The sequence below is a fragment of the Manihot esculenta genome, chromosome 12 (assembly GCF_001659605.2).
Source record: "Manihot esculenta cultivar AM560-2 chromosome 12, M.esculenta_v8, whole genome shotgun sequence".
Lineage (NCBI taxonomy): Eukaryota > Viridiplantae > Streptophyta > Magnoliopsida > Malpighiales > Euphorbiaceae > Manihot > Manihot esculenta.
Window position 1 is genome coordinate 25,506,811 of NC_035172.2, and position 26,732 is coordinate 25,533,542.

The 26,732-nt window shown below is 34.5% G+C and overlaps 2 protein-coding genes across 4 annotated transcripts; one reads left to right on the plus strand and one right to left on the minus strand.

Annotated features, from left to right (window-relative positions):
• The first annotated feature begins 1,431 nt into the window (after nt 1-1,431).
• Nucleotides 1,432-14,403, plus strand: LOC110628319. Its single transcript, XM_021774931.2, has 17 exons — nt 1,432-1,551; nt 1,642-1,741; nt 4,958-5,054; nt 5,375-5,429; nt 6,557-6,658; nt 6,739-6,885; nt 7,477-7,639; nt 7,743-7,973; nt 8,056-8,210; nt 8,361-8,489; nt 8,594-8,711; nt 8,851-9,046; nt 10,633-10,744; nt 10,824-10,978; nt 11,753-13,193; nt 13,446-13,640; nt 13,760-14,403. Exons 2-17 carry the CDS (start codon nt 1,645-1,647, stop codon nt 14,234-14,236), a joined length of 3,870 nt encoding a protein of 1,289 aa, XP_021630623.1. The 5' UTR covers nt 1,432-1,551; nt 1,642-1,644; the 3' UTR covers nt 14,237-14,403.
• A 1,254-nt stretch (nt 14,404-15,657) lies between these two features.
• LOC110628321 lies at nt 15,658-20,996 on the minus strand. Of its 3 annotated transcripts, XM_043948811.1 has the most exons (11): nt 20,224-20,996; nt 19,718-19,822; nt 19,491-19,607; nt 18,961-19,318; nt 18,785-18,867; nt 18,327-18,700; nt 18,153-18,252; nt 17,886-17,945; nt 17,071-17,154; nt 16,817-16,933; nt 15,658-16,213 (listed from the first exon to the last, which is right to left on the minus strand). In XM_043948811.1, the coding sequence occupies exons 1-11, from the start codon at nt 20,374-20,376 to the stop codon at nt 15,911-15,913; spliced, it is 1,854 nt and encodes a 617-aa protein (XP_043804746.1). In that variant the 5' UTR covers nt 20,377-20,996; the 3' UTR covers nt 15,658-15,910. The 3 variants fall into 3 exon arrangements, with proteins under 3 accessions (XP_043804746.1, XP_043804745.1, XP_021630624.1); XM_043948810.1 differs by having other exon boundaries at nt 18,785-19,318; nt 20,224-20,993; XM_021774932.2 differs by having other exon boundaries at nt 18,785-19,318; nt 20,317-20,990.
• Nucleotides 20,997-26,732: the final 5,736 nt, after the last annotated feature.

A 26,732-nucleotide genomic window follows, 5' to 3' on the forward strand; every position in this document is an offset into this window, starting at 1 on the left:
AAGGAGTAATGTGCCCCTTATATGGGCTATAGGCACTCCTCCCCCTTGAGTTAGCTTTTGGGGTGAGTTAGGCCTGGTCCAAATTTAACAAAAACAAAAGCTCAAAATATGGCCCAACACTCTAAAACTTAAAAAATAAGCCCAAGCAAAGCTAAAATAAAACAACTGTTTAAATAATAAAACATAGCAAGCCCATCATAACAATGCCAAATAAATTAGACAGTGCTATCTCCATTACACACCTTAAGCAAGGTGAGTAGCTTAGGTGTTTCTTCCAACTTCGCGAGATATTTGTCAATGGCAAGCTCAGTCAATTCTTGTGTTATTTGTTCTTGAATGTGTAAGTTCATAGCTGCTTCAAGCTTCTTAACTTTAACTCCTTGTCACTGGTCTACTAGGAAGCATCAATGGATCCTTGTTTCCTTGATTCTCATGTGATTGTACTTGCTGGTTCGTATTAGGAAGTCATGGAAACATTTTGAGAATTTTAGTATTCCTTATCAAACATAGAATTGAACTCCAACCATAATTACCTAAGTCACTGCCCCCTCCCCGTCCGAACTACAAATTTTAATGTGGTGACATTCCAAAATGCATAGGTACGCATTCTAGTTCGCTGAAATAGGAGGAGGAAGAGGAGGAGGAGGCAACAGCAATGCAAGAAAGAGAAAGAGTAAGAAGGAAAAATAGAGAGGGTGGTAGCAGCAACTCTATAGGAGAAAGAAGTTTTGGTTATATATTTAATCATTTAAAAACAATATTATTTTCTTAAATTTTAAAATATTAACACATATATTATGCTAAAAAATTATCAAACTAATTAATTTTTTATAAACATATTATGTTGAACAAAGTTTTAAAAATAAATAATGTGATATAAGCATCATTTATGAACCAAATAAATATAATTGGCATAATGGCAATCAAATTGGTATACCAATTGAGCATACCTATGTGCACAATATATTTCATTGACTGTCCTGCTTTGTACCATATGCCACTTACCTGTATCATATCATGATATGAAAGTATCCCATTCTAGGTTAACTATAGGCTTAAACTCCAAACTAAGAAGATTACATGCTAAAAAATTTTAGTATATTATAAATAAAGATGTCACTTGAGTGAAAATATCAAAATAAGACCCAAGACATTACAGCCCAGGTCATTCCAATAAAGCTGGATATCCCAAAATATCTTGAACCGTAAAAGATCCAAACGAACCCTCAAATATTCTGGGGACTCTGAAGAATTATAGAGGAGTGGCACTGGCAGACCACCAATATTAGAGGATGTAAACAAGATAACCAAGAACTACAGACTTTGAAATGAATCTTGTTTGATGTTTCTTTTTGTAATTTTTCATTTTTCCTTTCATATGATATTAATAAATAAAACTCTCTTCCCTTTTTTTTTTGTCATTCAGGAATTGAATCAATTGATATCCCTCGAATTTTATCTCAGCAGGGTGGAGAAGCAATTTATCCCTTACCACATATTAGAGCGTTAGAAGTTCACTCAAAATTGAATTTAGCAGCTTTGCTGTTTGCAGTTAAGAGCAACCTTTTTTATTGTTTAGAATTGGATTGTTTGTTAAAGTCACAAGAATAAAGTGGGTTTTTCCTTTTTCCCTCATGCCAGAATATGACAGGTGGTGATAATTTGAAAAATAGGGCTACATGCACAAGGGAAGGAAGGAAACAGCTCTTTGCAGTTCTGCAAAGTGCTAGGGGATCATCAGGTGAACAATTATTTAATTTTGGATATGAATGTGGACATTTTGCTTAGTTGTTTCTCTTTTCTCTTGTCAACAAATGCAACCTCTTATTTGCGTGTACAGGTTAATTGTTTATATTGCTAGTGGTCCTTTTGTGCTTGATTAAGTGTACCATCATTTGCATGCCTCTGCCTTTATGAAGAATTTTGGGAAGAATTTTTATTCTATTCCAATTGAATTGATCTTTACAAGGTTTGAGTATTTATACACAAAGAATCAACCTAAATTAGGAATATTTACAATAAGAATAAAATCCCTTAACTCAAGCCTAATTAGGATCCTAAAGATTTGAATTCTCCTAATTAGGAACTTTCTATGTTGGTCAACACTCTTCCTCAAGTTAGTGTACAGATATCACACATGCCCGACTTGCAAACCAAGATATGATAGGTCTTGTTGTTGAGCCCTTTGGTAAACACGTCAGCTAGCTGTCCATCGGAAGTCACATGATCTAACCTCAAAACACCATTAATTAACTTCTCTTTAATAAAGTGTCGATCAATCTCTATGTGCTTTGTTCGGTCATATTAAACCAGATTGTGAGCTATACTAATGGCAGCTTTGTTGTCATAGTACAAGAGGAGTTTGACCCTCTCTAATAGTTTCAATTCCTCCAACAATATCTGCAACCATAGAAGTTCACAAACACCTTGTGCCATCGCTCTATATTCCGCCTCGGCACTTGATCGAGCAACAACACTTTGCTTTTTGCTTCTCCAAGTGACAAGATATCCTCCCACAAGTGTACTCCACTAGTCGACCTTCTATCATTAAGGGATCTAGCCCAATCTACATCTGTGAATGAATGTATGCAAAGATGACCGTGTTTAGAGAATAGGAGACTTTTTCTAGGAGCAGACTTCAAATATTGTAAAATGCGAAAAACAGCTTACATGTGAGACTCATGAAGATCATGCATAAACTGACTGACTAAGCTGACTACATATGCTATGTCTGATCGAGTATGCGAAAGATAAATCAGTCTGCCTACTAACCTCTGGTATCTACCCATATCTACTGATTCACCAACCCTTACCTGTAATTTGTGATTGCTCTCAATGAGAGTTTCTGCTAGTTTACAACCTAACATACCAGTTTCTTCTAAAAGATCCAGAATATATTTTCTTTGAGAAATAAAGATTTCCTTTTTTAACCTGGCAACCTAGATTCTCAGGAAATATTGTAGTTTTCCTAAATCTTTAATTTCGAACTCCTAAGCCAAAAGTTTTTTCAGCGAAGTCATCTCTTCAGTGTCATCCCCTGTCTTCCAGAACGTATTTTCTCTGAGAAATAAAGATTTCCTTCTTTGACCTGGCAATCTCGATTCCCAGAAAATATTACAATTTTTCTAAATCTTTAATTTCAAACTCCTGAGCTAAAAGTATGTTCAGTCGAGTCATCTCTTCAGTGTCATCCCTAATAGGTTTTTGGAAGGTTCATGGTGAAAAGGAGAGATCGGCTACTTTCAATAGGTGTTTATTTTTTCTTTCAGCAACACCATTTTGGGCACTAGTATAAGGACAACTAGTTTGATGCAGTATCCCATTAAACTCTAGATAAGCAGAAAAACGGCCATCCATGTACTTTATACCATTTTCAGTTCTCAAAACTTTTATCTTACTATCAAATTGCGTACAAATTACCTTGTGAAAAGATTGAAAGTAAGAAATCGCATTACTCTTTGCCTTTATCAAATAAACCCAAGTCATGCGAGTGCAACAATCAATAAAAGTAATAAACCAACGATTACTAGATAGTGTGACCATTTGAGTAGGTCTCCAAACATCAGAATGAATGGTCATAAAATGGATCGTACTCTTATTGTTACTGGAGGGATAAGAGGTTCTTGCATGCTTAGCATACTCACAAGCATCACAAACTAAAGAACCACATTGAGTCTTAAAAAATAAATCAGGATAAAGTTTCTCTAAAACAATGAAGGATGGGTGTCCTAACCGTCGATGCCACTGTATGATTTCCTGGTTGACATCCTGATTTCTTCCAAAAAGAGTCTGATATGAATTCAAACTCAGATTCCCTTTCAACGTATATAAGCCATCGTGCAATTTACCATTGCCAATCCTTCCTAGTTTAAAGGTCCTGAATGACACAATGGTCAGGAAAAAATTCAATTTTACAGTCAAGTATTTTGGTGAGAGCATTAACAGATAAAAGATTAACAGGAAAACAAGAAACATGAAGAACAGAGGATAGCTTGATATTTGGAGTACAAATAATAGAACCGGTTCCAGATATTGGAGGGGAAGAACCATCTGCGATTCTGACAGTGTCTTTTTGTAAACATGAAAGATAATTGAGGAAGCCTTCAGAGGAGCCCATCACGTCTATTTGCACCAGAATCAATAATCTATGGAGCATAATCAAGAGAAGAAATAAAAGTATTATCAAAAGTCCTTACATTATCCACACAAGTCACTGCCATTTCAAAAAAAACTACCCTTTTTCTGTCAAAACCAATAGAAAATTATTGTTACTGAAGAAAAAATTACTGTTCACCAGCAAAAAAGGCATGGGTTCAACAGATTAGAAGTGTGACTTGAAGGCGAGTCTGCCTGAAAGGATCGCCGTCGAAAAGACCACTGGAAAACGTCACACGCGCCAGCGTGTGGAAAAGACGCAGAATCTTGCGAGGGCGTGTGAGCCTCACGCGTTTGGCTTTCCAGCGTCGGAACTGGACGGCTTGCCGGCGACGGTGGTGACCTTGCTGGTGGCGGCAATGAGATGAAAAAAAAAAAAGGATTCCTAGATAGGGTAGTACCAAAAAGGTAGATCTAGGGTTTTAGAAACTCTAAGAGAAAAATTAAATTTAAACCCTAAAATCAGGAAAAAGCCTCTGATATCATGAAGAATTTTGGAAGGAATTTTTTATTGTATTCCAATTGAATTAATCTTTATAAGATTTGAGTATTTATACACAAAAAATCAACCTAAATTAGGAATATTTACAATAAGAATAAAATCTCTTAGCTTAAGCCTAATTAGGATTTCAAAGATTTGAATCCTCCTAATTAGAAACTTTCTATGTTGGTTAACACTTTATAACAAATAGTGGCAAATTTTTAAAACTTTTGATTGTGTATTCACTCCACTGTTTTATTGATTTATGAGTAGTATGTTATTACTGTGCTTTGCTTATCTCTGTGTGTGATGTATTTTCAGCATCTATTTTGAAGGAAAAACTCTCGTCCTTGGGTTCATCGGGAATTTTGGCTGACCATCAACTTCAAGCACAATTGCAAGAGCATCATCTGAAGGGGTGAGTTTTAAATAATTACCAGCAAAGAGTGGGTTGCTTTATGTTGTTGTCAATAGTAATTGGACTATGAATTTTGCCTTAGGGGTTGGTGAGGTCAAGTTATCTTCCACACACCAGTATAGTTGTGTGATTAATATTACTTGAGAGTAACACATTGTCTGAAGGTTGGAATTTATCAGTTCTTTGGATCTATCAATTTGTGTACCGGCCTCTAATTTCATTGCATGATAAGTATTTTACTGTGGTAATGAGGCTAGTATCTCATCTTGATTTTTTTTCCCCATCTCATGCATTGTTGGTGGAAATCATCGTCCTTTCAGCAGTCAAAGTCAGCTTACAATTTCAGACATAGCAAGGAAGGCATTCCTTTATAGTGTATGTTGCTGAATTGCTGATAACTTATCCTGTACAATTTTTCATACTTTTTATGTTACCTATAGGTCTTTACTAGAATATTATCACATGCTAAATGGTGAGAACCACGGGTAGTTAAAAGTTACTTATTACATGAGAGAAAGATAGAGAGAAAGAACTAAGTTCACTGCTCCCAAAACTAGGTATTTATTGCATCATTATGGTATCACCTTTTTCTTAATTCCCTTAATATGACATTTGGAAACTGATAAAGTATTGTTTTGCATGGCATAACTATATAAACTATTGTTTTGCATGGCATAATTCCCAAAACCAGGTATTTATTGCATCACTGGTCAACTGAATCTAGTGAATTCTTCCATACTTTATAGTTTCATTTATGTTAGAATTAAGCATGTTGAATCCACGTCGGTTTGAGAAAGCGGTAACGTGCCCTTGTATGGGCCATAGACACTCCTCTCCTTGAGCTAGTTTTGGTGTGAGTTAGACCTGACTCTGATTTAACATGATTTAACATGGTACCAAAGTCTTCCCACCGATGTTGGGTCTCCTATAAATGTATTACGTTTCAGTGTGGTCCTGAATGTAAGAGTGTGTTGAATCTCACGTTGGTGAGTTAGGCCTGACCCAGATTTAACAAAGCAATAGAATTTAATCCATCTATGCATGTCAATGTTACAAATATGCATAAGGGTGTTTGTTTTAGACCGAGTTAACAATAAAGTATCAATTTCTGTGTCGATGATAGATTCGTTGCTGAAATATTGGAATATAGCAGAAGGACCATTAATTGATCAATAGAGGAAGTGAATGCCTAAAATGACTGAATCATGTAACAAGGCTTGAGATCATAAGATATCACTAGAATAAGCTCATTCATTGACTTGAATACTGAGTATAAATACCTCGACTCACTAGATTACGGGTAACAGTTTGGCTTAGACAATCAAGCATTTCTTTTATGCAATTGAACTAGAATTTTTGTGCTTAATATATTAGTTCATGTTATCTATCCATTATGTTTATTGAATGACTAATATGTACTTTTTGGACTTTCCTTGTTTTGCATAAAGTTCTGCATATATTTTTCCAACTAATTGACTTGTGAAAGTTGTTTAATTTTCCAGCATTTCATGGAAGGCCATGCCAAAAATGCTCCAATATCTCGTCTACCTCTTATCACTATTTTGAATACCAAGCATTATCTGACAGATATTCCTACTTGCCTGGTAATTAGACCAACTTTTTATGTTGATCCTAATTTGCCTTTGGCTAAGTTTGCATCTGATTCTGTTGGTTTCATTGACAGCCCTTTCATTTGGAGCTAAATTTCTTTAATAAAGAGAATCGAGTACTTCATTATCCTGTTAGGGCTTTCTATGTTGATGGAATGAACCTCATGGGATATAATCTCTGCTCTGGAGTGGATAATATTTACAAGAAACTTTATACATCGGTAATGTTAATAATGATAACCTTTTACATTTTAAAAATTGTGACACAGTACACTTTTGCAATTAATTTTATGAAGAATTTCAATTAACTGAGTTACATATGTGATATATGCACATGCACACATATGTAGATGCATGCGTGTATGTGCGTGTATGTATGTACATACATATGTATGCATCATCCATTGAATATCTAAACTAAATCAAAACCTATTGAATGCCTAAACTTATAAAAATCATAATAATTAAACACAATTAGCCATATCTTGTAAAAAAAATAGAAATGGTCCTATTTATTGGTGATTTTATTATGAATAATTTTGTCATTCTATCAATGTTTTAGACCATAGTCAGAAAAATATAATCAACAATAATTGAAACTATTTCTGACTTTTTTTTTTGTTAAGTACATGGCTAATATATGTTTAATTATCTTGATTTTTATAAGTAAAAAAAATCAATAGGTTATGGTTTACTTCAAGCATTAATGAGTTAATCCCAAATAGTATAGGGGTTTAAGGGTGTGTATATGTATATATATGTAGCAAGGTGATTTCCATGTTGAGCTTATAAAGTTTGAATCTTGCTTTCAGATTCCTGGAAATGTTGAATTTCATCCGAAGCACATTGTCTATAGTAAAAAGCAGCATCTATTTCTTGTCGTTTATGAATTCAGTGGTTATACAAATGAAGTGGTCCTTTATTGGGAAAATACTAATTCCCAACTAGCCAACAGTAAAGCAAACACAGTTAAAGGTTGTTCTACATGTTAATGATTATAGTGATAATACCGATTATCATGTCCATGCACAGTAAGGACATGATAATTACTTATTTTACTTTTCATTTATTTTTCTAGGTCGAGATGCAGTATTCATTGGGCCCAATGAAAATCAGTTTGCTATTCTTGATGATGACGAGACTAGTCTGGCTCTATACGTTCTGCCTGGAGGAGCTTCCAAAGAAGCTGGTGAAAAAAATTTACTACTTGAAGAAGATCAGTGGGTGGAAACAAATGCTGGTGCTCTTAGGGGTCCCATGCAGTTTATGTTTGAAAGCAAAATTGACCGTATATTTTCCACACCATTAGGTGCTTGATAAAACGAGATTTGCCATCTTTATGTTGCATCCACTTATGTTTTGTTATGCTCATAGGAGACTTGTGTTTGCAGAATCAACTTTGATGTTTGCTATCAATGGGAATCAGATTGGTTTTGCAAAGTTGGTTCAGGGATTTCGCCTTTCAACTTCAGATGGTCATTACATACCAACTAAAACTGAAGGGAGAAAGTCAATCAAGTTAAAAATGAATGAGATTGTACACCAGGTAAATATGTTAACTGTCCATGCAATTATAACACAGAAAAAGAAAATTCAGGAAATGAAAATAGAATATGAAGTAGAGTTTAGTGACTGAATTTGCATATATTTTGAATCCATTAGCTGAAAACCTTTGTATTTTTTTTTATTTCTATAGGTGCACTGGCAAGAAACTCTTAGGGGCTATGTTGCAGGAATATTAACAACACAAAGGGTGCTTATAGTTTCAGCAGATCTTGATATATTGGCGAGTAGTTCCGCAAAATTTGATAAAGGACTTCCTTCAATATCCTGACAAAAAATTGTTTTGCAGCTTGTTTTGCTATTAATGTCTTCTGGGTGATAGGATTGAAGTTTAAGGATATGTATGAACACTTAACTTATATGCACTTCAGATCGCTTTTATGGGTTGGGCCTGCTCTTCTTTTTTCTACTGCCACTGCTGTCAGTGTGCTTGGCTGGGATGGAGTAGTGAGGACCATTCTTTCTATTAGCATGCCCTATACAGGTAAACATGCCAGCTTCCTATGATTACTTGGTCCCATAAATGTCATAACTAGGTATTTCGGCAGCATGGTAGTTTTTCTGTTTATCATTTATGCTCTATGCTGTAGTATTATAAGAGAGTCTTTTCGGTTTCTATTCAGTTTTGCTTGGTGCTTTGAATGATCGATTGCTTCTTGCTAACCCAACGGAGACAAATCCAAGACAGAAAAAAGGGGTGGAGATCAGGAGTTGTCTTGTTGGACTCCTTGAACCTCTTCTTATTGGATTTTCCACAATGCAAGAAAAGTTTGAGCAGAAACTTGACTTGACAGAAACACTTTACCAAATAACATCAAGGTATTTCCCCCTGCAAATATAATCTTTTGTGTTACATGTAACTCTGCTCCATAATTAACAAAAGGTAAATTACACTTTATCCATAAGTTATAGCATAATTAACGGATCGGTTCTTCTATTTTTAAAACCGAACACTTAAATTCCTAAGTTTTCAATGCGTTCAAACCCGTGGTTCTTCCATCCATAAAATTTGTTAGTCAACTAATTTAATATGGTAAAAAGAAAGAGTATATTTTAATCACAATATTACCCTTCCAAACTTAATTTCTCTCTTTCTCATCTTTCTCAACCAAAAACTCCAGATATACAAATGGAGCTATTTCTTTTCTATTTTACACTATTTCAATTTTCTTTTTTCTTTACACAATTCCAACGCTTGATCTATTCACAAATCTCCCTCATCCCTCCCTCCTATTTGGTTCTCTTAACTCATGTCTTCCTTCTCTTTGCAATCATCCTCCATCGGCGTTATCACTATACCGTAATCATCCTCCATCACTATCTATCGTGCTCCAGTCGACCTCTACCATCGCCATTACCCAGGTTTAATCATCCTCCAGTGCCTTGAGTTGCAAACTAGAGTTTTGAGGTCTTGATTGATAAATTGATCTTTTTATAAGTGTGTCCATATGGATTTGATAAATATGGGTGTAATGGATTTAAATTTTATAATGTATCTTTGAATCATTTGCTCCTCATACTCACTTATTCTATTGTTGAATCTAGATATAATGAGTTTGGGCTCTCTTAATCTCTCATGGAATCATATAAATTTGGCTTTTATGAATCTGTAATAAATTTTAGTTCAATACTACATTGAGTGTGATTTAAACACTTGAGAAATTTTTTAATTGTCATTTGGATTTGTAAGTAAGAACGAAATTTTATCTGTATTCATGTCCTTCTAATTTTTCTTGTTAATATGTGATATTGACTAATGAGTTTAAACCAATAGTTTTAGCAAAGTTAGGAACAATGAAAGCTCACTGGTTGTAATTCTGGGAATCTGAAAGTATTTATATTGTCAGGGACTAAAGTTTATTAATAAATAATAATGGCAGGACACAAGTGTTTAAAATTTGTTGAATATTCAGTTCTAAAATCTCACAATTATAAAGGGCAAAATAGACATTTTAATCTTATATAACTTTAACTTTTTAAAGAAAATGGATGGAACGACTGCTTGTTGGATGGATTGAATACTCAGGAATTTAAGTATTTAATTTTAAAAATAGAGGGATCGATCTGTTAATTATGCTATAATCCAGAGGCTAAAGTGTAATTTACCTTCAACAAAATAAAATCTCGTCAGTGCAAACCTTTCCTATTGGTTTTGCCACAATGCAACAATGAGCAGAAGCTTGACTTGTCAGAATTAGTTTACCAAATAATATCAAAGTTTTCTTTGTATGCAAACTGCATGTTATATGCAACTCTTTCATAATTAAGGAAACAAAATCTCATATTTGAATGTTTATTAACTTTAGGTATTTTTTTTCCTTCTCTCACATCCCTTTTTGTATCAAACATGAGCTCTTCATCAAAGCTCTGTGATAGGTGACTATCTTGTATGTTATCTAATGAAGGTTTGATAGTTTGCGAATCACTCCAAGATCTCTTGATATCCTTGCTAGAGGTCCTCCAGTTTGTGGAGATCTTGCACTTTCATTATCCCAAGCAGGTCCACAATTCACCCAGGTGACAGGAAAGTGAATTTTAATCCTATACATCTCAGTTTGTGTATGTAATTTCTGAAAAATATTTGTGATAACATTAGGTGTTGCGAGGTGCCTATGCTGTCAAAGCTCTTCGTTTTTCTACTGCTTTATCTGTGTTGAAGGATGAATTCTTGCGATCTCGAGATTATCCAAAATGTCCTCCAACCTCTCAGTTGTTCCACCGGTTTCAACAGCTGGGACATGCATGTATCAAGTAAGCAGATTTTTTTTCTTTTTTCGCATGTGTTACACTTATTTGTGTATTTACAGTACCCTTGCAAGCCTCCTATCCTCTTTTTCTTTGATTGCATTAATTGTGTACTATCTACATCTTAATGCTGTCACAGTTTACATGGGACTACTTAAAATCTCATATGTTATATTCCATGAATCGTTAGCAGACCGAAAATACAGTTACTAAAGAATGTGGAAGATTTCATAAGAACATAAAAATGAGCATGCTAGATATCATGCTCAGTTTTGAATGCTGAGTGTTAGATATGGGTTTCAATACTTGCTATCTTGGCAATACATCCAAACTCTAGCTGCATCTGCAATACTTATGATTGTCTGATAGAACAACTATTCTCCCGGAAGTTTGATGTACATGATCTAGCATGCTCATAATTATGAATGCTGCCTGCAACTTCTTTTATTGCAAATGTTTATTTTCTTCTGAACCTGTTTCAGCAGTTTGGTCTGCAGTTCTCTCCAAACCCAAAAAAGAAAAAAAAAAAAAAGGCTTAAGATAACATTATATAAGTTTAACCTTGTGATTGTCAATGGACAATGGCATTGTACCAGCGTTGGAAACCATAGAACTGTCATGTGACCATAGAAGAACTTTATATACAAGGCAATATGATATGTAAATCTTTGGTATCTTAATTTTAACGTTCTGAATTGTCATGAGTAGTGGCTCTCTTTTATTTATGGTGTACTATTCTTGTTAAGTGGCTCAGTTTGTTGCTTTAATAACTGTTTGCAGGTATGGCCAGTTTGACAGTGCAAAGGAAACTTTTGAAGTCGTAAGAGACTATGAAAGCATGCTTAGTTTGTTCATATGCCACCTTAACCCTAGTGCCATGCGACGTCTTGCTCAGAAATTGGAAGAAGAAAGTGCAGATCCAGAGATAAGGCGATATTGTGAAAGGATTTTAAGAGCTCGTTCTACTGGATGGACACAAGGCATTTTTGCCAACTTTGCGGCTGAGAGTATGGTTCCCAAAGGACCTGAATGGGGTGGTGGGAACTGGGAAATTAAAACACCCACTAATTTGAAAAGTATACCTCAATGGGAACTTGCTGCAGAAGTTATGCCATACATGAGGACTGATGATGGCACCATCCCAGCCATTATTACGGATCATATTGGTGTTTACCTGGGATCAATTAAAGGAAGAGGCACTGTTGTTGAAGTAAGGGATGATAGTTTAGTAAAAGCTTTTAAGTCTGCAGGTGAAAATATGCCAATTGGACTTCCAAACACTTCGGCTAAATCCATGTCTAATGAGCCAAAGAGATCGCCTGATGGTAATACAAATGTTGATTCCCTGATGGGTCTTGAAACACTCATTAAACAAAATGTGAGTTCATCTGCTGCTGATGAACAGACCAAAGCACAAGAAGAATTTAAAAAGACAATGTATGGTGCTACTGATGGTAGCAGCAGTGATGAGGAGGAACCTTCAAGAGCCAAAAAACTACAGATTAGAATACGAGATAAGCCACTTACTTCTACTACAGTAGATGTCAATAAAATTAAAGAAGCGACAAAGATATTTAAACTTGGTGAAGGGTTGGGTCCACCCATGCGGACAAAGTCATTAACTGGCTCCCAGGACCTTGGCCAGATTTTATCCCAACCCCCTGCAGGTGGTGCAACTGCAGCCACTGTTCCCACAGTTCCTTCCACTGCCACTGATTTATTTGGTATTGACACATTAACACAGTCGGCACCGGTATCACAACCATCTCCCATGGTGGCAGGTATGGGAGTTACAGCTGGACCTATCCCCGAGGACTTTTTCCAAAATACCATACCTTCCCTCCAAGTTGCAGCATCATTGCCTCCGCCAGGAACATATCTTGCAAAATTAGATCAAACTTCTCGGCAAGTTGGAAGTGATAAGGTAATGCCTAATCCAGTTGGCCCTTCTGTGGCTGACATTGGTCTTCCTGATGGTGGTGTTCCCCCGCCACAAGCTACTCAGCAAGCCATCTCGCATGAATTCATTGGACTCCCTGATGGTGGTGTCCCACCAAAAGCTTCCAGCCAGCCTGTTGTCTCACCCCAGCTGCAAGTTCAGACACCTCAGGCCCTTCAGGCTTCTACTTTGTCACAACCTATTGATCTCAATCTCCTAGTAGATTCAGGAAAACCTCCCCCACAAACTGCTGCTCCACCATCAGCTGTGCGACCTGGACAGGTGAAATTCCTATGCTGTATTGATCATTTGTTTCATGTTGCCTTATATACTTTCTGGAGCAAACCAATCAAAGTGGGTTTGTCTTAGTTTATTTATTTTTTAGGCTTTAAGTATAGAATATGGTAATAATATGACCATATGTCAGTTTATCTACCTCATTTGATGGTTATCCTAAGCTGAAAGACTACTTTGGGGTCTCATTTACCATTTTTTTCATTTCTCATTCTCCTTTATATCTTTGGCTTGCAATAGGTTCCTAGAGGAGCGGCTGCTTCAATATGTTTCAAAGTTGGACTTGCTCATCTTGAGCAGAATCAACTTCCTGATGCATTATCATGTTTTAATGAAGCATTCTTGGCACTAGCAAAGGATAACTCTCAGGGAGCTGATATTAAAGCCCAAGCAACCATCTGTGCTCAGTACAGGATAGCAGTTACTCTGCTTCAGGTGCTATAAGCATTATCCAAATTACAATTCTATTAAGTGAGACCACTTTTCAGGTTTCCTACAGTAATTTGATGTTCTATTTGGACCAGAACTAATGTTTATTACCACTACTTGGCTAGGAAATTGCAAGGCTGCAGAAAGTCCATGGTCCAAGTGCTCTGAGTGCAAAAGATGAGATGGCAAGATTATCACGGCATCTAGGTTCTTTGCCTCTTCTGGCAAAGCATCGAATAAATTGCATCCGAACAGCCATTAAACGAAATATGGAAGTGCAGAATTTTGCTTATGCCAAGCAGATGCTTGAGCTCCTTCTGTCCAAAGCTCCACCAGGCAAGCAGGATGATTTGAGAAGCCTGGTTGAAATGTGTGTTCAGAGGGGTTCAGCCAACAAGTCCATTGATCCTTTGGAGGATCCTTCTCATTTCTGTGCTGGTACACTCAGCCGTTTGTCAACTATTGGATATGATGTGTGTGATCTGTGTGGGGCTAAATTTTCTGCCCTCTCAACACCTGGATGCATCATCTGTGGCATGGGCAGCATTAAAAGATCAGATGCTGTTGCAGGACCAGGGCCTGTCCCTTCTCCATTTGGCTGAGGTCTAGATTCTAGATGAAGGAAAATTTTGCTTTTCTACTCTGGACAGCTCTGCAAATATTTTTGGTCCTTGTTACCAAAATGAAGTTGCTGCTCCAGAAATGTTGTCTGGAGAATGTCTCTGTCACTTGTTCATGGAAAAGAAACTAACAATACCCTTTCATTATATATCTACTATTAATTCTTTTCTTTTTTATTAAAAAAAAAAAAGCTCTGTTCCATGGAAAATATTTTCTAGAAAAATATTTTTTAATGTTTTTAGTTGACATTTGGGATATTAGGAGAAAATATTTTTTCTTATCAAAAGAAAAATTAAGTTAGTTTAAAGAAAATGAATTTTTTTTTTAAAAAAAATTATTTTTTATATTTTAAAAATTTTATTAGAACTTTTATATAAATTTTTTAATACATTTTATTTTTTAAATTAAAATTAAATAATATAAAATAAGTTACTGTGATAGAAAATATTTTTTATATAAAATGTATTTTATCAAAAATATTTTTTCATATAAATTATTTTTTAAAAAGTAAACAGAGCCTAAAAATTATATAATATTTGTAGTTGACGTGAAATAATGGATTCCGGCGTTGGTTTAGAATTTAGATGTTGTAGACTTGTGCAGTGTGAGTATTTCTGTATGCTAGGATAGATTGAATGGACAAGTCAATCTGTCCATGTCTTGCTTTGAAGCACATGACACTTGCCCACTGGTGACTGGAAAAATGAGGAATATTTAATAACCCCCACATGTGAAATAGGGGCCCACTGCACTCCTGTCCTGTCCTGAAAGCTTTACCACTGTTGGGTTCATTATTACTGCCATTGCATTGCCATATTCATTCAAGTACTGCAAGATAACGTGTCAAGTTGCTGCAAAACTAAATGACAGTAACCACCTCTAGGATCGCTGTGGTTGAAGTTAGATGGGAAAGGAAGAGGATTTATAGAGTAGAAAATGCAACATTGCTTGTTTTAGCGTGCACAGACATAACATGTTATAAGCATCTTCGACATGAATTGAGGCATATACATATATGGTCACCCAAATATGCACTGAAACTGAGACAATGTTGCAAATTTACCTCATGTTTTCAGTTTGATTAATTTAGTTAATTCAATATAAATTTTAATAACTCAATAAGATTTAATTAAATTAATTCAAAGATTTTTTTTATAAATATATACTCGTTCTTATAAATTTAAATATCAATATATATATATATATATATATATATATATATTAATATTATATTCCTTTGTCTTTTCAAATCTCAATATTTACTCATTATTTTTCAACTTTACCATTACAATAGGAATATAAGTATTAGTTTTGATATAATTTACGGAAAAAAAATAATAATAATAATCTACCCTTTTACGTTATCCTACAAACAATTCCCAAAACAAACATAAACTCAATATGCTGAAAGGTATTTGTATTCCTCCACTCTTCCACTTCCCAAAATCAATTTAAATGTAACAATCACAGAAGCCAAAAACTCCAATTCAAGAAAATACTATTTCTTCTGAGCTGTTTACAATGATAGGACTGTGCATGTACTTCCACTGTTTCTATAGTAACTGTACAGACCCACCATTCAAAAGTTTTTGGCAGAACATAGATGGAAGGTCTGGAAATTAAATTTAAAAAAAAAAAAAAAAAGTGAAAATTTTTCATCTTTGTAAAAGCAACCTGAAGCTGAAATCATATGGCATCACTTGTACAAGCTGTGAAAGAGGTTCTGTTCCTCTTCTCTCAACAAATTTAACTGCTTCAGTCCTGAGTTCATCAGGCAGCTGCAGACACACCCAATCCAGCAAAGCTTCTATGTCTTTTGCAAAGTCTAATAGATACCAATCTAATACCTTTGGAATTATTAACTTGTTTGTCTTTGAAATCCCAACTGCTGCCTGTAAATACTCTCTCTTTGCTGCTTCTAACTCTTCTTCAACATGAGAAGCTGTATATACTCTTACCTGCATTGTTTCAAAGCAATCAGCAAGTTCACTGACAACATGAAAACTAAGACATTTTTACAAAATTTAGTAAATGTTTTGATACTGCCTACACGAGTTGATCAAGCACAGCCGATCGCTGAAACTTTTCATTGCATGCTCAAAATAAAAATTGAAAAATTTACTATTTAGTTCCTATGTTATGAGGAAACTTATTAATTGGTCCCTCAATTTTAAAAAATTATATTAAAACGTCCATGACGTTTTAAAAAGTCTATTAATTAGTCTCTCTATTAATTTTAGTCATTAAGTATTATACTATTTAGTCTTAGTAATTTAAAAAAAATTCATTAATTGATCTCTTAATTTTGTAAAAAGTTTACTAATTAATCCCTTCATATTGAAGACATTTCAGATTTTTTTGTGTACTAATGGCTAAAATAAATAAAGGGACTAATTAGTCGAGTTTTTAAAATATTAGAGACATTTTAATATATTTTTTAAAACTGATAGATCAATTAATAAATTTTCTCATAATATAAGAACTAAATAGTAATTTTTTCACAAAAATTTATGGAGCACAGTTGGCTGACAAAGTTCTTTACAAAAATAGGATGAACGTACAGCAGGGGATGACCAACTTCCACAGGAGAGTGCAAATGTAACCAATGGTTCGGACCACTCCAATCCGAAAATGCTGCGAGTTTTCATCTCGTCGTTTTTTGCAGCTTTTGAACAAGTCTATATTTTTTAACAAAAAAACCCCATTAATATTGCAGTGCAAATAATACAAAATAGTAGAGTTTTCAACAAAAATACAATCTACTGCTTAGTAGACATAATAGGAAAACAATGTAGTTGAGATGAAATCAACTTACAAATTTTAAGTGATAAGGAAGTCTCAAGATGAAATGTTCAATGGTAATTGCATTCAGCAGTTGTCCCCCTACAGTTATTGTTGCCTGAGGAAATCATAAAGGGAATCAAGTTAATCAAAATCCATTGCTCTCAAGTAAAATGGAGACCACTTAAAGCTAATCTTAATGATCGATCATATGTTAGCATTTAGCAGCTTTAGGAAGATTCATAAAAGTTTTTCATGGAACTCATATTAGAGAGTCAAGCAATAAATAAAACATCGGCATGTGGGTGTTAAGGTGGGTGGCCCTTGACAATGAAATTTAATTTAAGTTCTAACTTTGGATGACAATGCCAAATTAGAAAAATACAAATGAATTGAGCAATAGATCCATTTTGGTGAAACCCTAAGAAAATTTCAATTACTCCCTCCGTCCTATAATGTTTTTTCATTTTTCCATTTTTAGTTGTCCCAAAATATTATCCACTTTCCTTTTTTCACATCAGCTTAATATATAAATGACTATTATATCCCTATTTAATTTATCTTATTTTCAACGTAATCCCTTATCAATATTTTATTTTTTCCAAATGATAATTTAAACTTTTTCTTAGTATTTAATTCAATTCATGTTACTAATAAAGATTTTATTGTTTTAATAAAACTTAATGTCCTAAGACTGTTATAATTGTAAAGTTAATAGAAAAAAAAATTTGTCATTTTAACTAAAATAGCTTTCGTTTCTTTATCTATGTGAAAAAGTAAAGTGGACAAAGGATGGCATATAATATTAAAAATTTTGCATGGGTAAAAGGCATCACGAGTAGATCCTACCTTTTGCATTAGGGCAACAACCATTTCAGGAGTCTTGGGTATCCCATGCTCCAAAATTGCCTGAAAGATTAATAGTCCAGATTAACAAATGTTCTGGAAAGTAACATGTTTGCAGAAAATTGTGATTTTTTCTTTCCTTTTTTCATAATAATAATAAAAATAACTCACAGCTATAAAGTCCAAAATCATAAGGAAAAAATAAAGGTTCTTGAAATTCCAATATTAAGTTAACAATCTTTGGCCTTATGCACAAAAAAAAATACTTACATTCATCATGCATGAATTATAAGTGTTTATCCAGAAAGCAAGCTTCTGCTGGTGGGTAAGACCCTCTAAGTTTACTGAAGCAAGTTTCCCAAGTAGGAGCCTGAATGCGATCATAAGCAAAGTGAATACAAACAATAAATATTTTGGCTTCAGAATAATTAAACGAAAACTTACTTTAGTCTATGGATCAAAAACAAGGCGTTTGTTGTTCGGTTGAGATCGACTGAACTAGCTTCAATTGCACAAAGATGCTTATAGGGACCAATATCTCTAGCTCTAGACTCTGAAATGATACCATAAGGATCCCACACCTCAATTTCTTCATTGCTCTCCAGAGAAACAAAGGCTGTTCGTGAGAGTAATGTCCCTGATTCCATTGCTTTGTCCTTAAATGTGCTAATCCTTAACAAAATGCCCGACAAACACTTCAATATATCCTCGGATACCTTGTTTGGTGTGTCTGTAATGTTAGTTTCTGATACTTTATCCTCCGAATAGCCAGAAGAGCTCTCTTGTGCTCTTTCCTGCTCTACTAATCTGCACTCTATCTGAGCAATAGAAATAACGATTATAAAGACCAAAATGTAGATAATTCTTACAAAAACACTGCTTAAATAGTTATGCATTTGTACCTTCAAAGGCTCCAAGGACTTCTCAGATTCATGTTTGTTTGTTGCTTTCTTAATTGGAGTCACAATTTTTACAGTTTTCTTGTCTGGAGATTGTTTATCCTTCACCGCATTAGTACATGAACGGTTCTCCTTTCCTCGACCATCATCCATAAGAAAAGATGAACAACTAGGCTTACCGTAAGCTTGCTTCCCATGCATTAGCCTATTGGAACTATGTGCTGATCGATCAACAGTAGCCTCCGAGGAAATAAGCTTTCTACTTGAAGTGCTTCTGGCAAGGGAAGGATTAGGCCTGCCTGCAAATGTCGCAGAACTGAACTCATTATGCGAGAGGGACTTTGATCGAACATGTTTTGGTCGTGTAGGGGAAGGCTGAGGATGGTCAATAATTACATCATTGGAACTCTCCGCATTCTTCTTGGAGGAGATGTATACAGCTTCCTGATAGAGTCCTTGTCTAAAATTCACAACTTGCTCTTCGAGGCGAACAACTTCCTCTTCCAAAACAGCTACTTCAGCTAGCAGCTCTAATGTCTAAAACACAACAGAATTGAACCCGCATTAGCAACTCTCAAAGACAAAGGAACCAAGAACTTGAATATCCAAATCTCCCATTTGTTTCTTGAATTATTCCATCTATGCCATTGATCTTCTTCAATACAAAAAGACAGAGATCTAATAAATAGAATAAGGAAATTTTACTAACATTTGGGGGAAGATAAGGAGGCAAGCGAGGTAGAGCACCCAAAGGCCTAGTAAAAGCCCTCTCTAATGCTCTGTGAACATTCTCTTCATGTCTAAGCTTCTTCTTTAGCTTATCAACCTGCAAATTTTGGAAAGACAACAATGAAATCGAAAACCCATGTAAAATTATTGTAATCAACTTGAAATACATGAAAGAATTAAACAGCTCTATAGGGGAATTTTCAGTACATCTTGTAGTAAAGCCAATTTCCTCTCCCTGTTTGATCGACGCCGATTAACAGAAGATTTCTGGGCAGCCTTTGCTCTGATTGCTCGAGTCTCCATCTTCTCCTCCTTTGCAATTTCAATAACAAATGCTATTAATTAACATTAGGATCAAACTGGAATTAGGAAAGGGCTAAAAAAGGTGTAAAAAAAAAAAAAGCAAAAGCACAAGCAGAAACTATTCTTTTCTTGAGATGAGTGAAAGAACCCAATGCAGACTTTGGATCTAAAGTTGCAAACTTCCTTTTTTTTTGCAGATTTTGTAATCTGCAAGAACCATTTAAAAAGAAAATAATCCAGTTTCTCAAAAGAATACGTATACTAAATCAAGCATCAGAAACTAAAAAAGCAGTAGCAGAATTAAAGCCGATTTTTCCAATTGAGAGAGAAAAAAAAAAAAAGAAAAAAAAAAACACTTCAGATTTACCATTTCCAATAGAAAAGAAAAACAGGAACCCATGTTCACATACCATGAGAATTGTTGAATGTAACAGAGAAAAACAAGAAACTGGAGAATAAACAAGAAACCCAAAAGAAGAAGAAGAAAAAGAAGAACAAGTTACTTTCTCATGATTTAACGGAGCTTTCATTGCCTGAAGAGCAGTTCGGACTCTAGTGTTCATCTTTTTCTCTCACTTGAAAACGAAGGAACTATGCACCAAGAACAATTATAACCTGAAAAAGGTGAGAAAAATTGCAGAAACAAAGTACTCGATTTTTGTTTTCTTTTATTAATATTTTCACTACAGAGAGCGGGAAACTTGAATGCAAAGAGTTTCAGAAACAAAAATGGGTGGTGGGTAGAGAAGAGTGCAGTGACTGCTTCTCTGCTGAAAGTGCATAACAGAACAGAAGCAAGATTTTTTATTTTTAATACATTATTATAAGATTATAAGTAAAAAATAAGGAGAAAATCTCGAAGACTGTGAGAAGAGAGAAGAAAGCAACAAAAGGGCACAGCAAGAAGAAGAAAGAAAACGACGAGGAGGATTGGAGCTGAAAAAGCGTCGTCCAAGAAAAGGGTAACAGACAGAAATGGTCGCAGACAAAACACACCTTATTAAATGTAAACCAAATTAATTAAAGACCCAAACTTTAATTACTCATTTTCTCGCAAAATGATTAGTAGTTTTAGTGTTACAGGTTGAGTTTTGATATTTGCATGCAAGTGCTGATGGAGAGAAGAGAGAAGACAGAGGTGAGTGGTGGAAAGCTAGTCGGTGACCACTTACGAGTGACCACTCTTTTTTCATCATCATCACATATCCACTTTTACCAACTCCCAAAGCCTCTTCTTATTCCGCTGCTTCTCATTTCACCACGCTCTGTTTGAAAAGAGTGGTAAAATTTTTTATGGTTTTTAAAACTTCATAAGGTTTTATTATTTAAAAAAAAAAAAAATTTAAAAAATCTCCAAAAGTTTTATTTTAAAAATTCTAACTCCTTCTCAAAAGTAAGTTAAGGATTTTAAATATTGAAAAACCTTTCATTACTTTGAAAATTTTCCTCTTCAAACAAAGTATACACCAAAACATTAAAAATCTCACTTGACCGAGTGATTTTACAATAATCTAATAATATTATAATATGCAAAATAAAAAAAAAAAACTAATGCAAGAGAAAAAAATTAATTTTTTATTATTTTTTCAATACACGTATTAATTTATCATACTAATCACGAAATTTTAATTGGCAGTATTCTATAATTTCTCCATTTTATTTTATTTTCTTATTCAAATTTTATGTACATTAAAAAATATAATTTAAAATTAATAAACTTTATATTGTTTTTATTGATATACCTTTTATTTGTATTTTTCATTATTAAATTATTTGTGAAATTAATAAATTTTATTTTTTTAATACATATTAATAAAGATATATTAGGAAGCTACCTAATAAATTATGATCTAAAAAAGTAAAATTACCTATAATTTGAAGAAGATAAAAAAAAAAGAATGAAATATATAGGAGTAGCATATATTCTAAAAATATTAATTGATCTATCATTATAACAAGTTGTTATTAAATGATTATGCATTTACGGTAATAAATCCTGATGCTTTTCCATAAATTACACATGCTGGTGAAAATAAATACTTTAAATATATTCTAAAATTTACTAAAAAAAATTATCGTTTATCTAATTTTATTTATTACTTTTGAAAAAATTAATTTGTTGAAAATTATTTGCCACTTTAAAAATATGAAAAGATATTAATTTATTTTTTTTATATTTTTTATTAATATTAAATATAATAATTATTTTTACAATTTCCTAAAATATATCTGGTCATTTATTTTTCTCTCTTTTAATTATCTAACTTTTTCTAGATTAGTCGAAAGAAGATTATTAAGATTGGAGCCATCAGGTGAAATAAAGGGCGATTTAATTAAATCAATAGTTATTTGCTATAATTTTGGTAATTTAATTTTTTTTTTTATTATCATGCAAAAATTCTAAATAAGCAGAAAAAAAAAAAACATATCACTCGTATTCGTATGTATATTTTATTATTGACGGTTAATATTTTAAAATTATAACCATACTTTTAATTAAATATTTAATTGTTTTTTTTTTTTTACTTTCTATATACTAATCATGGATCATTCATCATAGTTGATTATTAATTTCTTTGAAAAAAAAAAGTTGATTATTAATTAGTAAAAAAATTAATTGCATTCACTTAAACAAGTTAAAAAATCTTTTAATTATCATTTTATGGAGATTAAAAGATGATTGTAGGGTTTGATGGTTAATTAGTAAAAATAAATAAATAAAGTATGTACAAAACACAGTTTCCTATTACTATCCATCGACAGATTAGTGAACTCGATCTCAGATCATATGGTGGTCCCTTTCCTTAATGTTATTTCAGGATACTACCAAATCATGATAGATACCAAAAACGCAGAGAATACCACATTCATAACAGATGAAAGAGTTTACTACTACAATGTAATGTTTTTTTATTTGAAAAATGCAGGAGCCACATACCAAAAGTTGGTGTCATGAATCTTTAAAGACATGATGGGATCAACCATCGAAATATACGTGGACAACATGTTGGTAAAAAGCTAATCATTGAAAGAACCGGAGAATCTTTGACGTCCTGGACAAGGTGAGCATGAAGCTGAACTCGAAAAAGTGTACCTTCAGAATAAAGGTTAGAAAGTTTCTAAAATATATCATCTCATAAAGGAGCATAGAGGCGAATCCTGAGAAGATCAGCTATCTAAAATATGGAGCACCTAAAACCATCAATGAAGTATAGAAGTTAAATGGGCGTGTCACTATCCTGGATCGATTCATATCATGTTCGGCCAAAAAGTCCCCCGTTCTTCAAAATCCTAAAAGGTAAAGATAAGTTTGAGTGAGGGGAAGGGTGTGCAGAGACATTTGAAAATCTAAAAACCTTTTTATCATCTCCTCTGTTGCTAAGCCCGCCTGTCAAAGGCGAAATTTTATTTGTATATCTGTCTGTGACACAGAAAACAGTGAGCTCAATACTCGTCCGCGAGAATAGGGAGGGAACAAAGCCAGTATACTATACTAGCCAAGTGCTGAAGGGAGTAGAGTTGAATTATCCTCCTCTTGAAAAATTGGTGTTTGCAGTCCTCATGTTGGTCACAAAGTTGCGACCATACTTCAAGTCGCACACTGTAGAAGTCAGAACTGATTACACAAGCCAGAGTTATCAGGACGGATGTCCACCTTGGCGGTACTATTATCGGACTATGATATCATATATGTTCCAAAGAAGGCCATGAAAGCCCAAGTACTAGTTGATTTTTTTATGGAGATGACTCCTCTATTAAAACCTTCGGAATCCTCTGAAGCGACCATAGAAGAATGGAAGGTTTGAGCAAATAGAGCTTGCGAAGCTAGGAGTTCAGAAATCAGGATCCTGTTACAGTCTTAAACCTATATAAAGTTTTGGTATATATAATTGTATTTGAATTAAAGGTTCCCTCTGTGGTCCCTTTGTGGCTCAGTACTCTCGCATTTTCCTCTTCCTTAAACCTAACTTCTTCTTTTTTCTTTCCCATGGAAGACGATCTGCGTCAATTGACTATCGATAAAGAAAAAGATGTTGTTTTTCCTATTAAGAGCTCTAGAGATATTCTGATCGTCAATTATGATTTCTGTATGGTGGGGATGTTTTTCACATACAATCCAATCAATTTTCAGAATATGCAGACCTCTTTAGCAAATTTGTGGCGGCAATCCTCGAACAGTTATTGCATTGAAGGATTTGGTTCCTAGTTACAAACTAAACATTTTATTTTTTATGAAAACAAAAACTCTTAGTTCTCGTATGGAATTTTTTCGTAATTTTTTACATTTTGATGGTTGCTTCTTAGTCAATAGACAAGAACTGAGATGAGGCCTTTCGTTAATGTAGAAGAGTCATGAGTATGTTTCTGTTGTTGGCTTTTCTTTAAATGATATTGATTCGATTGTTTCAGAAGGTAATGTTCAATAGAGGTTTACTAGTTATTATGGGTTTTCGAAATTGCAACGACGACGTCAGTCTTGAAACCTTATTCGAGCTTTATCTCGTAGAAACTCTCTTCTGTGACTTTGTTCAGGGGAATTTAATGAGTTATGCTCGAGAGATGAGAAAGAAGGAGGAATATTTTTGCCAAATTATCTTATGCAGGGGTTTAGACAGGCACTTGAGGAACATTTTTACCAAATTATCTTATGCAGGGGTTTGATTTTGAATGATCGTGTAATACCCGGCTAGACTCCGGCATCGGAATTTCCACTTTCCGGCGGAATCTCGGATGTCGGAGCCCTCTAGAAGGGTAAAATATGATTTTCTAAAGTGTTTTTATGTGTTTTTATAGTTTTAATAAAGAAAGAAATTGAGTTTTGAAAGAAAAGACCAAAGAAGGAAAAAGCCAGGTTCGGCCGCCGAACATTGGCCTCTTGCGGAGGCACCTTTGGCCCCCGAAGGTGGTCTGGCCAGCCACCTATAAAAGACCCATTGTCCGAAAATGGGCGAGTTTTCTCTCTCTATTTTTGGGCATAGGTGAGTTTTCACCCTTCCATGGTCGATTTGTTGTTTTCCTTCAATCCCTTCACGTTTTTTATGAGTTTTTACTTTGTCTTGAAGATTTTTAAGCTAAGATCAAGTTTTTGAAGTTTGGAGACCCCCGCCGCTCGATTTCTCCCAATCTCCAAGTTTGGATCACCCTCCTCTCGATCTTCAAGAGGTAAGTGTAGATCATTCTCTTCTTTCATGTTTTAAGTAAGTTTTAAGAAGGGGTTAAGGGTTTTGATGCATGTTTAGGCTAGGTGTAAAATGTTAGGGTTTATGTTAAATGTATGCTAAATGTGAAAAGTTTAAAGTTTTTATGAAAATGTTTGATCATGTATGGGATTTTATCAGGTACTCAGGATGTAGAGTAGGCTTGCTATGGGTCCCGGCGACCTTAAGTCGATCTGGATCCTAGTGCCGGTAGCGGTCCGGTTTTCGGGTCGTTACAGATCGTAAATCTTTATTAGACTCTAGAACTGATATTTTTATTAGATGAGTTCATCGTAATGCTACTCTAACTGCTCATACTTTGGCTAGAGAATCTATCAGGTTTAATCGTCTCTCTGTTTGGGATGATATCCCTCTTTGTTTGATGGAATTTTATTAATACAATCAGTAGTTTTGCTTTCCAAAAAAAAAAGTTTTGGTATATGGCGAAGTTCACATTCAACACCACCAACAATGTAGCCGAGTACAAGGCTGTAATAATGGCCCTGAGAATTATCAAGGAGCTAGGTATTCAAAAATTCATTATTTTTAGTGATCTACAGTTGGTTGTTAATCAATGCCAAGGACAATTCAAAATCTAAGAACCAAACCTTATCAAATACGAGGAAAAGTTTCGGTCCTTAATGGGGAAAGTCAAAGGCGGGCAAAAGAAAAGTCTTTCCCTATAAAGGAAAGGGAATCATGGATGACACCCGTGTACAAATTTCTAACACAAAATGATCTTCCAGCCTATAAGTTATCAGTTAAACAGGTAATAAGGAAATCTTCTAAATAATTGATGGTTGGTGGTACAGGAGGTCTTCCATGCAGCATTGGTTGCGATGTGTTACAGAGGAGGGAGGTCAGAAAATACTGAAAGATATCCATGAAGGTAATTACGGGAGCCATGAAGGAGCTCAAACAGTCGTCCAAAAAGTATTCAGACAAGTGTACTACTGGCCAATGATAATGTAGGATGCGAGGGAACTTGTCCAGAAGTGTTGGAGATGCCAAGTATATGCAAATATCCTAAGGACCCCGAGAGAAATGCAAGCGGCCATCGGTAGCCTGTGGCCTTTCTTTCAGTGGGGGATAGATATCCTTAGCCCTTTTTCCAAGGTGTCCGAGTCAAGAAAGTTTGTTATCGTATTAATAGATCATTTAAGCAAATGGATGGAAGCTAAAGCAGTATAGTCCATCATACTCAACAAACAATCTCTTTTGTTAGCAAAAATATATTCACCTGATTCGGAATACTCAAAATAGTAATCATCGGTAATGGAACTCAGTTTGTAAGCACCAAATTTAGAGACTTTTGCAAGAAATGAGAAATTAATTTGAGGTTCAGCTCTACCTACCACCCTCAGTCCAATAGTATGACAGAAGTCACAAACATGACCATATTACAAGAGCTGAAGAAAATATTTGACCAAGCCAAAGGCAATTGGCCCGACGAGTTACCTCACATATCATGGGCATATAAGACCACTCCCGTAATAGCTACTGGGGAAATACCCTTTCCTTTGTATATGGGGTCGAAGCAGTTATCCTCGTGGAAATACAAGTGAGCAGATTCAGGAAACAATACCTTGAAGTTTTAGGATATCCCGAAGAGATGCAATTCAATTTGAACCAATCTTAACTCTTACGAGAAAAGACCACAATCAGAATGACAATTTACAAAAATAAAATATCCAGAATGTTCAACAACAAGGTCAGGTCAC

Bases quoted from the DNA above. Each gene is read 5' to 3' on its own strand.
- LOC110628319 (XM_021774931.2), top strand. From the start codon at position 1,645: ATGACAGGTGGTGATAATTTGAAAAATAGGGCTACATGCACAAGGGAA. The intron at 9,047-10,632 runs GTATTTCCCCCT...TATCTAATGAAG, and splicing joins CTTTACCAAATAACATCAAG to GTTTGATAGTTTGCGAATCA. The intron at 10,745-10,823 runs GTGACAGGAAAG...TGATAACATTAG, and splicing joins CAGGTCCACAATTCACCCAG to GTGTTGCGAGGTGCCTATGC.
- LOC110628321 (XM_043948810.1), bottom strand. From the start codon at position 20,376: ATGAACACTAGAGTCCGAACTGCTCTTCAGGCAATGAAAGCTCCGTTA. The intron at 18,701-18,784 runs GTACAAATGCAT...TCTATTGCTCAG, and splicing joins AGTCCTTGGAGCCTTTGAAG to ATAGAGTGCAGATTAGTAGA. The intron at 17,155-17,885 runs GTAGGATCTACT...TGATTTCCTCAG, and splicing joins TTGTTGCCCTAATGCAAAAG to GCAACAATAACTGTAGGGGG.